This window comes from Dysidea avara, chromosome 1, assembly GCF_963678975.1.
Source record: "Dysidea avara chromosome 1, odDysAvar1.4, whole genome shotgun sequence".
Taxonomy (NCBI): domain Eukaryota; kingdom Metazoa; phylum Porifera; class Demospongiae; order Dictyoceratida; family Dysideidae; genus Dysidea; species Dysidea avara.
In genome coordinates this window covers 55,683,712-55,696,356 of record NC_089272.1, presented here as the reverse complement: position 1 = coordinate 55,696,356, position 12,645 = coordinate 55,683,712, and the positions used below count along the sequence as shown (strand labels likewise).

At 38.5% G+C, this 12,645-nt stretch overlaps 1 protein-coding gene across 1 annotated transcript in view; it reads right to left on the bottom strand.

Moving 5' to 3' along the window:
- Positions 1–12,567, bottom strand: part of LOC136236479 (uncharacterized) — a 53,446-nt gene extending 40,879 nt beyond the window's left edge. Inside the window, exons 1-3 of the mRNA XM_066026637.1 lie at positions 12,431–12,567; positions 8,099–8,144; positions 4,141–4,425 (exon numbers count right to left, since the gene is read on the bottom strand). Of these exons, the coding sequence (XP_065882709.1) occupies positions 4,141–4,425; positions 8,099–8,132 (319 nt within the window). The 5' untranslated portion in view covers positions 8,133–8,144; positions 12,431–12,567. The remainder of the gene's footprint in view (positions 1–4,140; positions 4,426–8,098; positions 8,145–12,430) is intronic.
- Positions 12,568–12,645: the final 78 nt, after the last annotated feature.

Below are 12,645 nucleotides of genomic sequence, written 5' to 3'. Positions count from 1 at the left end.
TCAGTGCTGGCCACTGTAAAGTACTAGTAAGATTAAGAATAATAAGAATAATCACCTTAGAAAAGCCCTTCAATAGTTGAGAAGAATCAGATGTAAAGCCAACAAGAAATCCAACTCTGTATAGCAAGTGTGAGATCGAGATACTCTAATAGAGCAGTCACTCTTATAGAGCAGCCATCCTGAAGAGAGATCAGCTAGAAACAACCAACCCATCAACTACATACATTTCAAGTCACCCTGTAGAGAGTTCAGCTAGAAACAAGGTACCCTGCAGAGAAATCACCTGCTAGAAACAAGTCGTTCTGTAGAGAGCTCAGCAGGAAACAAGTCATGCTGTAGAGAGATAAGCTAGAAACAAGACACCCTGTAGAGAGATAAGCTGGAAACAAGTCACCCTGTAGAGAGATCAGCTAGAAAAAATCACCTTGTAGAGAGTTCAGCTACAAATAGATTGCCCTGTAGAAGTTCAGCTATGAATAGATCACCCTGTAGAGAGATCAGCTAGAAGAGTCACCTTATAGGGAGTTCAGCTACAAAGAAACCACCTTGTAGAGAGTTTAGCTACAACCAAGGTGCCCTGTAAAGAGTTAAGCTACACCCTGTAAATATTTCAACTACAAACAGATCACCTTGTAGAGAGTTCAGCTAGAAACAAATCACTGTAAAGAGATCAACTTGGAGAAGAAACCGCTCTGTAGAGAGTTCAGATAGAAACACGTCACCTTATAGAGAGTTCGGCCATGAATAAGTCACCCTGTAGAGAGTTCAGCTACAAAGAAACTACCCAGTAGAAAATTCAGCTACCAACAAGTTACTCTGTAGAGAGTTCAGCCAGAAACCAGCAACCAGTAGAGAGTTCAGCTGCAAAACCAAATCATCATGTAGAGAGATCAGCCAGACAAAGTAACCATTTAGAGAGATCAGCTAGAAACATGTCACCCTATAGAGAGATTAGCTAGAAACTAGATACAATAATAATACAGAGAGTCCAGCTACGAACAAATCAGCCTGTAGAGAGTTCAGCTACAAACAAATTACCCGGATTAGCTACAAACAAATTACCCGGATTAGCTACAAACAAGTTATCCTGTAGAGAAGAATTGGCATGCAATAAAAATAATACTGTATATAATCTATATATATAAAGCTGAAAAGCTGTCTGTCCGTCTGACTGTCACACTGCTTACTCACCAAACTTGGTGAGAATCAACACAATCTGTGCTGATGATGAAGCACTCATCATCCGGCTACTCTAAGATTGTTATCACAAGTTCATGCGTGCTTCCATTTGTTCTCTAAAGCATGTAGAAGGCCAAGGCATAGAGAAAAACTTGAGCAACATTCCTTTGAAAACCACAGCACATGTGGTAGAATGCCTGACCAGTGTGTAAGAGGTCGTGGGTTCGAATCCACGTGTTGGCATATTTTTTTTCTTTCTACTCAGCACACCTTTGTAAAGCACGACTTTTAGCTGATCATATCTCTGCATGCAAAGCACGTATCAATGCAGGACTTTAGCAAAATTAAACACCCATCATCTGGCAACTCGAGTGTTGTTGTAGCAAATCAATACATGCTTTTGTTCACTCTTTATAGGGCGATGAAGGCACTGGTGTAGGGAAGGATCACTGAAAAGTTGAGCTACATTCCTGTTAAAACCACAGATAAACAACTGTGGCAATTTGTGCACCTCCATTAACCCCAAGTTATTATAACTAACCTGGGTTCAATCCCCACCTAGGTCATAACTTTTTTTTTCACTTTTGGGACCTTTTTGATGTTGTCTGTTCCATGCAAGTCTTCATCTACAAACTCTTATGCCCAGTTTTTCAGCACTACCACTTAACTGCCTGATCTTATAGCACTTTTGGGATAGGGCAGGAAAATTGCCAACATATTTATCCATCTGTGTGTTGGTCCAGTGTGTTGTATGAGAGTAGGTAAAAGCTTCTTTCACCAGTATCCAGAATATCTACATCTTTGTTAAGCACATAGGTGTGTACTGACATGCAAAACTGTTTGTTCAGATTTACCTCATTACTGCTGTAGTAAATAGGCAGCTTGCATGATTGGACAGATACTGCTGTCCATCTGAAAAATGATAATACTGGAACCACCATAGTTTACACTGAGGAACTGCGTCTGACCTGGCACAACTGTTTCACTATAATCCTGCTACATGCTTTCACTCTAAAGGTTCGTACATTACCTTAATGGTCAATTACACTGCAGGTGTTTTAAAACTGGGTTTTTGTATGGCAAGAGGTATATGTGTCACTGCAACATCAGAACTGAAGTACATAGCATAGGACAAGTTCTGAACCTTTGCATGCCATTCAGTAACTATCACTGCAAATTGTGTTGGCTTTAATTTATGTCCAAGTTCATTTCTCTTTGTGACAGCCGGCAAGGTAAACATCATGTAGAAACTGAAAATGTACCATGTTTACACCACCTTATGTAATGTAGGGTATACTGTATATACAATTGCCTTAGCTCGCCACAGCATGCAATTTAACTAATTAGCCTTGCATGCTCATTATTTCACTATATTATGTACTACATAAGGATCATGTACTTTAAAGCACTATAAAACATGCATGCTACACAGCAAATATAGGACACTAGTATTTATGCTTGGTTTCCAATATATTAATTATTGTTGCATTAGTTGTCCTGCATGTAAAGCAGCGAAGGTTTTGTTTGTTCTATACACAAGTTGAAGTCACTGGTAGGGAAGATGCATTGAACAATTGAACTACATTCCTGTCAAAACCAAAAACTACAAACTTTAGTGTTTTGCATCATTAATGACATAAGGAAACCTCATGCTCTTTAAAAATGCGACATCTGACATCACCATGTACTCTTACATAACTATATGAGCAGTGCTGGTGTTTAATACTTGGTCCCTCCTCCTGGCATTAAAATGTTTAATGTGGAGGTGGTCCTGCAAGTAGGGCAAGTACCAATGCTAGTTACTGATAAAATCAAAAATATTTAAGTATTAAAAATCTGCTTCAACTCTTTTCTTCTTCCTGTGGTAAGAAAAAAAGTAGGTTAAAAAAGCCCCAAAGCCAGCCTATATCCGGCTTTGGGGTAGCTATACGAATGCAAAAATAAGTGATATCTAATCAAAAACAGCTGAGCTGTAAAAAAATGTGCCCCCCCTCCCAAAAAAATGGTGAAAAAAGGTATGAAATTCAAGGTGGCAGCCAAGAAATGGCTGTGATAGTAAGTTTAAAAAATTTTAATATTGACAATTCAGGTGAATTTGGTGCCAAGACTAAGGGGCACTAATTTCATCTGAATTGTTATTATTATAATTTTTACAGTTAACCTACCACCACAGCTATTTCTTGATCACCATCTTAGATTTCATATCTTTTTTCACCCTGGCTTTTTTGGGGCTGCGCTCTTTTTAAACCAGACGCACGCCCACAGCCGGCCAAAGGCCGGCTGTGGGCGTGCGCCTGGTTTACTGAAATTGTTTTCGTAAAAGTGTGTGTGTGTACCTTAATCTACCTATCTATGTTTGTCCGTACGCACCCACGTGAGCAAAATCATTTAATAACGGTAAAAGCAGCGAAGTAAAAGTGAAATGAAGTCTGTATTAAACTTCTGCAAAGGTGAACTTTGCTCTGATGTGGTTTCTTTTCGGCATACTGAAATACGGGTGTGGTGACTTTCCTCAGACTACCTTCCCCTTGAGGTTAGCAACTGAAAAACAACGGTGCAGGCCTCGTACACTACCAGGAATAGCCTATCGCTTCGAGTTGAAAGGAGGCGTATCCCTTACCATAGATAATATATACCTTAAGGCATATATTATCTATGATTCCAGATGAGTTAGCTAGCTGCATGGCACCTGGTTTTTAGAAGTAGCACAACATCAACTTGTTTTACAGCTTGGCTGTTTTTGATTAGATAGATTGATACACACACACACCCACACCCACACACACACACACACACACCCACACACACACACATACACACGCACACGCACACACACACACACACACACACACGCACACACACACACACACACACACACACATACAAGATACAATTTTAGAAAGCCAGATATTCCCAGACACGCCTGGTGACAAAACACTATGTTCCACATAATTCAATTACCAGCAAATTTCTTTTCAATATCAGCAGCAACAACATGTAGTTCTACACCTGGTGACTTCAATGCAGCTACTAAATGGTACCAGTTGGCTTCAGGGTGAGTCTGTCTCCAGTAATTGATCATCGCTAAACAACACTTCTTCACATCGTGGCCATAGTTTGAGTTAATCTGCTGCAATTTTACCTCCTGCTCTGCTTTTAGCAACATCACTCCTACCTCATACCATTTACTAGCCACATGAGGTATCACAAATGACAGAAGTTGTTGTGTATTTGGTGTACTGTGAGCTAAACACAACATACAATAAATAGAATAACATAGAATCATCACTAACTAAAGATGAACACTTTAATTTTTGCAGAAATATTATATAGCTCTTCTCATTTCAATTATTTATTGATTCTGCTGCATAATATTCGTCAGAAGGCAAATGCAATTACATTTACAGTACCTATTATATTTAAAACAGGTGTACACCCACAGCCAGCATAATGATTGGGGCACAGCTATAATTTTCTGAAATGTAATGCGACGCAGGACAGACTCTATAATGCATTGTGCATTGTATGACTACCAGATAATAGCGCACACACATGAGTAATTCTCAAATGTGACTGGAAACCCAGTCTTATTGTCCTTGGCAGTGGATTTGATTTATGACCATGAACACATAATTAACATGAAAGCAATGGCGGATCCAGCATGGGGCATTTGGGGCAAATGCCCCCCCCCCCCCCCCCTCCACCTTGTGGAGGAGCCAGCCATGCTTCTGATTAAAATAGCTAGCTACTAAACTTTGTGTCAGGCCAAGATTAGTTTATCAATACATGAAAATATGCACATTTACTAATATTTAATACAAATTCACCTGAAACTAAAAGAAACCAAAGTCAAACTAGCAGTGAAATTGCCACCCAGCACCTTCGTACGTACTAAGCGCCTCTAAAAATAGTTATCGTGTTGCTGGTTTAAAGACATTCAGAGCCTTATAACTTTTATGACTTCACAACCATCTAAAAAGGCCAAAATAGCAAAAATCAACAACTAAGAGGTGATTATTTGCTGCTTCATATATGCATCAATGAACTAGAGAATCTGGTTTTCCTCAACCATCTACAACTTAGCCTGTTTGTGCCCCTCCCCTTGTTAGCTCCTGGATCCGCCCCTAGAAAGCACTATCACATATCACTGTTAAATCAGCCAGCCTAATTGAGTAGTATACTTTTGCTGGCTGCTTTTCCCCAAGCCCAGTGGAAAGTTCTCTGCATGGGGCTTTGATAGAGCTCTTAGACCTAAGGTATGAATCAAAGCAGACTAGTTCTAAAAGCTTCATTTTTTTTCAATCAGGTAACCACAGGGCAGGGCACAACAAAACAAGGGAAGGCTGGCATCATAATCAAAGCCTCCTAGCTTGTGGTTTTATTTGCAGGACTGGAGGAGGAAATTTGTACATGCTGAAGTTGCTACTATAGTATGTTCACGTTGAGCTGAATCCTCAAAAACATTTAATAACTCATGGATGCAATTACACACGATCTTGAAATTTGGCTCATTTGTAGTACTGCTTGACCCACTAGAAATATTTCAAAATCTTTTTGTTCAAATGTTTGACATAATATTTACAGCCAATCAAAATTTTCACAATACATTTCCTATGTGGAAGCCATATAAATACAGTGTCCATTACAGCCCTTTCCTGAACTTGTAATGGAGCCAAACTGTACCTGTCTGTTGTTGACACCTTTGCTGTTACCAATAATCATCTGGTTGGCTGAAATGTTAACTCTGTTTAGAAAAAAATCCACTTTTAATTTTTAGTTGTTTTTCAGGATTCAGCTCAACGTGAACATACTATAATATGGGCATTGCCTGGGAGAGGAGTTGCTGCACAGCATGCAAAGCACATTCTGTAAAGTGCAAAGCGTAAGCATTCTAGGGGGTCTGGGAGCATGCCCCCGCTCCAGGTTGACAGATTCGATATGCAATAGTAGTGACATTTCACTGCTAGCTATATAAATATGCTCAAATAGTCTACCTTGCTGCTCTTCAGAGTTTCTATACTATATAGGTAGGTAACTGTAGACCTGACATACAGAGGGGCACAACATGAAACTTGCTATATGCTGGGGTGTATATAGAGTATCGAAGTTCAAGGGAGTCCTCAGAAGCTGAAGGATTTTTGCAATTTAAAGCTTAAAATGCCTTAAAATTGATGTTAAAGCTTGCAACTTTTTCCCCAAGATTATCACAGGAGCTTGACATGGCTCCCTATCATGATTAATTTATCATGTTTAGCAGTTATACATGTAAACTCACTGCACAGCTGCAACTGAAAAGTCTTATGTAACTACAAAAGCTACAAGAACTGGTTCATTGCAGTACACTTTACTGGTTTGTCTGGAACACTGTGATGAAGTGGGTGGATCATCACATAAATAATGTTGGACAATTACGAGATCAATTATTATTATTCGATGTGGGGTAAGAGAGTTTGCTCAGTATCTCTACTGGATGAGTGGTAGTTGAAGAGGAGCTCGAGTGATTTCTATACTCAAAATCTCATCCAGATAGCCACCAGATGATAGCTATATGGGTGCACAGCTTCCTACCATGGACTAATATAGATCCCAGAATCACTACTTACTGCACAAAATGATGTGAACACTATACAGTGCTATAAGGTACTTGTAAGTTGTGCTTTAGTTAGGCTGAGAAACTATTGGTAACTACTCATGTCATGCATTTCCGACAACATCTATAAAATTTACATGTGGATGTGATCATTCATAGATAGCGTGTGATTGTATGGAAGCAATATACAGGGTAGTTTGAGCTAATCAGCTGTTCATAGTTGCACAATGTTGGCTTATCTTCCAACTGGACCATCTCATTCAGCCCTGATTTGGGAGTAAAGGGTGTTTTAAAAACCAGAAATTTATAAGAAACAAATTACCATCAAATTTTCAGGAAAGGATCTGTCTTCCAATGTAGATTAATGATGTACCTTTCCAAAGTGCATCTTCCCAACTATTAAACAAAATTGTGCATGAAAAATGAGTGCAAGTGTGTTAGAGAATTAATATACATAATGACTAACTAATGTCATTAGCTGACTTTAGCATAGTCAAATCTGTAAGTGGCTGGAGACGAGACTGCCTACAGTGGCAGTACAGTGTGCTAAATAATTAGAATACTTGAACCCTGGGTCCTTTCCCTCAGTGTTTTCAGAGTATATTCTAACACAGATGTTTCTACTGATGTTTGTAATTTCAATGGTTCTAATAAAATGCACATACGCTTATTGCTGGACGTCACTCAGATGTATAATGCAGCTGGTTGATGTTAACAATTAAATCAGTAGAAATGATGACATTATTTTTTTATTGATTTACAACTTCCAAACTACCATACACTCGTACATAACGGCCTTCACAGTATTTTAGAATAAATGTCACAACAAATAAATTGCAGTTATAGTAGTGACATAATTTAACTAATAAGAGTAATGGGACCAATCTATAAACAATTAATCTGGTACTTGTCAAATTAGTGTCAACCTCAATGTTTGTTTATATGTGGCTTCTGGTCAGTATTATGTAAACCATCAACTAATGAAATACCATTACCAGATGTGTCCAGGGATAAAAAGTACAAAGCCAAACTTAATGGGTTCAGGGGCGTGGCTAGCTTTCAGCAATGTCCAGGCACAAGATCTGGCTGTCCCCATGCAAGCTATATTGTAATAATGCAAGGCTCCTGTTTAATAAACATTTGCTTGTCATGTGTCTGAAGCTTCGCCTTTAACGACACACTATATCATGTTCCCTGGTATACACTTGTCTATCTTGCAACTGCACTTGATTCCCTGGACACACACATGTAACTGTGTGTCTATAAATAATGTACATTCATATAAGTATGTACATTATTTTCTCAATTATATGTACATGTTGCCATTACCTTGTAAGGAATGTTCTTGGCTACTGACAGACATGTCTACTGGCAGCTATAGAAGTACAGAAAGTGGAGACAGTAATGATAACACTAAAATATAGCACATACATACATATCATACATTATGGCTTGGCAATATTACATTTTCACAACGTTTTAGTGATGAAAAGTTGTCAGCAAATCTGTTAATCTATGATCTTTAACAGTAGCACTGTGAAACATTTAACCAATACTGGTCCAGGTGCAATAGCATCACATACTGGCTGTTGGCATTTTCCTAGCAGCTAGTCACACTTCTTTTTTTCATTCATGCAATTAATGTTTTTTGTCCTTAAAACTCACTGTGGTTTTTGAAATCAAGAAGCCCTATACATCTATTGAAGGTTCTTTTAGTCTAGGTGGTAAGGCAAGGCAATAAAACTATGCAGGTGGGTTACCTGAAACAAGGAATTAACAAATATTTGCTTTATGATTAGTGTAAACATGCACTGGGATAAAAACCCTTTGAAGTGTTGGGTTCATGTTGATGAGCTAAAATTGGTAAGAATTACAGCGTATCTTATCAGTTCCCCTAGCAATAATAATATTAATACGATACACATGTTTGGATGCTGGGCAGACCAAACCAGCCAGAATCATCTTTCCAGATTTCTATTGAGGCCATATTATTCCACTATGTATATACCAATAATATTGATCTGCTGTTAAATACTATGTAACCACAGCAAGGGACTTATGTGGCCAACACTTGACCTCAGTTTGCAATATCACATAAGATGGGTTTTTGGAGATGCTCATAAGCTAGCTAGCTAATATATGTTTCATGTGGGAATGACGCCTGAATAAATTTTGGATAAAATGGCAAGGTAAAAATACTTCAGCATTTTGGAGCATAATTTATACACTATAAACAACATTTCCATAAGAGATGGTTATAGGTGTGAAGCCCCCCAACTCTCCTCAGTCGGGAGTAGTCCTCCTCACAAGATCTCACTGAAATTGTATTTCTAAGAGTAGGGTTGAGCATGAAAATAACAGGATCAGTATATATATTGTAACCAAAAGTAGCCTTAAAAGAAAATTTTCCCAAAGTGCAGATTTACCTCACTTTGAGATTTGTTTGTTTACAGTATATAAAAACTGTTTTGTACTGTTCATAAGTATTGTATAGTTATAACCCTACAGAAATAATAATTATAGCTAGGAAAGTCTAAATTTGGGTGGAAAAGTTGATTGAGATGCTTCAATGTATAATAACTGTATAGCATAAGTGACTATTATTGAACATTAAAATCATGTAACGTATTCAGAAGTTTACTATATTATTCTGCACACTTGTGAAGTATTTATATGGAGAATTCCAATAGTGTAGCCTATTCTTAATCAGCTTTCCATCCTTTAGAGTTTATGCATGGACATCACAACAGTCTTGATATACTCATCACCACCAATGATGAAATGAAGAAAAAGAACACAGGAATCGCTGTGAAAGATCTACAACTCAAGCGTGACTTTGGCGGCAGAATTGGCCGACTGTTTAAAGTTCTCCTGAGTGAAAGATGTATCCACGAAGACCGTACAGAAGAAGTTGTTGTAAAGAAAGATGATAAAACTGTGTTATTGTTCATTATGTGCTGATTTTTTTTTTTACTATATGCATTTAACACTAAACGATTTGCTATTGTAACTCACAAGTGCATGCTTGTATCAAAACTATACTTCAGTTACAGTATTATGGTACTTCAGTTAAGACGTTGATATAATAATTAAGAGTGTGTAGTAAGGCTACTGAGGCTACCAGAGTAGAAAAGGTGCAAAACATTTGATAATTGATCATCGGAAATTAATGGGCATTCGATATTAAGTACCGGTGTTCAATAATTCGCATTATATGAAATGCAGAATCCACTCATAACACGGACACTAATCGATACTATTGCTCAAGCTTACATGAGGTATTCTACAAGAAAGGTGTTACCTCCAGGTACTTTCCTAGAGGTATTTATTGAGTAAAATATGAGTAAAATATAAACCTTGTTCAATAATTGGTCACTTACACTTTTATGGATTATGGTGGTTTACCACCCAACTCACCTTTCCTTTATAACAGCGTGACAGAATTGGTCAGGCATAGCCAAGCCCGTAAACATCTTCAGAGTGACCCTAAATTCTTCCAACAAAATTTCTATGAAATTCTATTTTTAGCAGAATTTTATGCTGACTGACTGACTAACTGACTGTCTAACTACTGTATGTCTCCAACCAAGCATAACTGGAGGCCACAGGCTTGACTTCTTCACTGTTCAACGTCGCTTCATACATGCCTTTTCCTCAACCACATTATGTAGTCTGTGTACAATGCATGCATCATAGACTTCTCTTTGTCCTCTGTTGTGTCCCAGTTCTTTTCACTAACAACATAAGGTGTCAATTCATGATAGCACAATACAGCTTTCCTTTCCTTCTCCCACCCATCATCTAAGCATTTAGGTATTACGTCTTAAAAGCAATCCAGTGGTTGAACTCATATTGGCTGGAGTGACACCTTACGTTGTCAATAAAGCACCACTCTCTGTGGTGCTAGAATGACGCATGACGCAGGATTGCTATAAATAAAGGTTTCCATTGGCAGAATTGATACGTTCTACTTAGCATTCAACAAATGACCTCAATATGTGGTTAACATAGCTGACTGATGTACATGCACATTCATAAAATGGTATAGAGCGGTTGCACAAATAATTACTTTAGACGCGCTTAGAAAAACGTGTGGCAAGAATCCATTGCCACAATGCATGAAAATTGCGTATTCGATTCTACTACCACAATGCAAGTATGGATAGCTTAGATACTACAGTATTACATTCACCTATTATAAGGTATTAATATACTAGAAGGACGAGAGTGTAGCTGGTCTGGTTTCTAAAATTACGATAAAATTACGCTTTTTACTAGTACGCTCACGAAGCAAGATGCCTATTCACGTTTACCAATGTGTTAAAAGATCTAGAGTTTTTCTGACACAATTATGAAGAAAGAAAGCAGTTTAGCCTCGCAATTTCAACTTACGGGTGAACCTGTTTCGAAAATGCGTGGGCGAACACACACTATTTTCGCCATGTAGCCACAAAGCAGACCGGCTAGCTATACTTTCACTACTCTAGTATGTTAGTATCTGATAACAGACGATTATCAACACCGACGTAGTTTGGCTGTTAGTCACTCTACAATAACAGGAAAATGAAACACGCAATTTTCCCAGCACCTGGCTGTACAAATGCTACACGTTTTGTCACACATTTCAGTTGAACGCCGCACCTGTGACGTCGCAGGCAACCGCTCTATACCTTGTGATAAAAGGAAAACACCGTAGTTGGTGATTTACACTGTAGTTGGTGATTTACACCGTAGTTGGTGATTTGAGAGTGCTTTATTCATAATTTCATACAATAAAGCACTCTTTGCGGGCAATAAGCGGCACTGTTTGCCAGTGTAAAGTGTAATTTAAAGTACACCTTATCCTTTGATCACGCCCACACAAAGTTCTATAACTACATATCAATGCATCTAAAATTAAAACTACAATAATTGCATAAGTACTAACTAGGGCACAGCCACTCCCTGCAGTTTATTGCCTTAAAAATCCTCTGGGATGCCACAATGCATATCTTTGAGCACCATCCAGCATTTGTCTCACTGAGGACTTGGTTATGGACAAATTCTTATAAACAAAACGGAGTACATAGCAAGTGTTCATAGCAGAAAATTGATGGTAATGACTCAGGACGCAATAGTTAGTTAGTGATATTTAGCTGATCAAGTTCTGAGAGTATCTGGTGGTACTCGACCTTTAGTAGAATACACAATAATGGAACTTTTGGAACTGGCAGTAAACAGATGTGGTGGTGGACAGGAAACAGTTTGGAGTGGCCTTACAGTTGCAGCACATGTTACAACTGTCTGATTACCGCCACAATGTAGCTAGCGAATCATTACCATACAAGGAGTATAATAAGCATCATAACTAACTGTAGCTACATAATTGTACACGTTGAAATGTACTCCACACACAGTAATGTCACCATCATGAGCCCACAGATCAGGCTGGGCTTATTATACTTAAAAGTGGCGGCTGCCCCGCCCAACTGTAAGGGTGTGAGTGCACGCGCGACTTCAGTTCATTCAGCCGCCTTCAATGGTATTAGCTACTTGAGACGTACACAAATATACAAACACATAATCTAGTTACCCGCACATGCATTATCAGACTCAAAATGTTTCGTAATATATGTACACCACTGGCACCACATACGCTATATATTATGAAGGATAACAGACCTTTCTATAAATTCCCAACTTTCACCAAATAGTGAGGCTAGACTAGTAGACGAACGTAACGCTTGTAACAAGGTAGCCGATTGAGGATTTCCAACAACGAGGTGGGCGTAGCCTAAGCACGAGACATCTTGGTCCCTCCTACAGGATGTGAAACTACGCGCATGCGTTGTAGACGCTGCCTTTGCACAAATTCATGCAGCAATGCAACGACACTG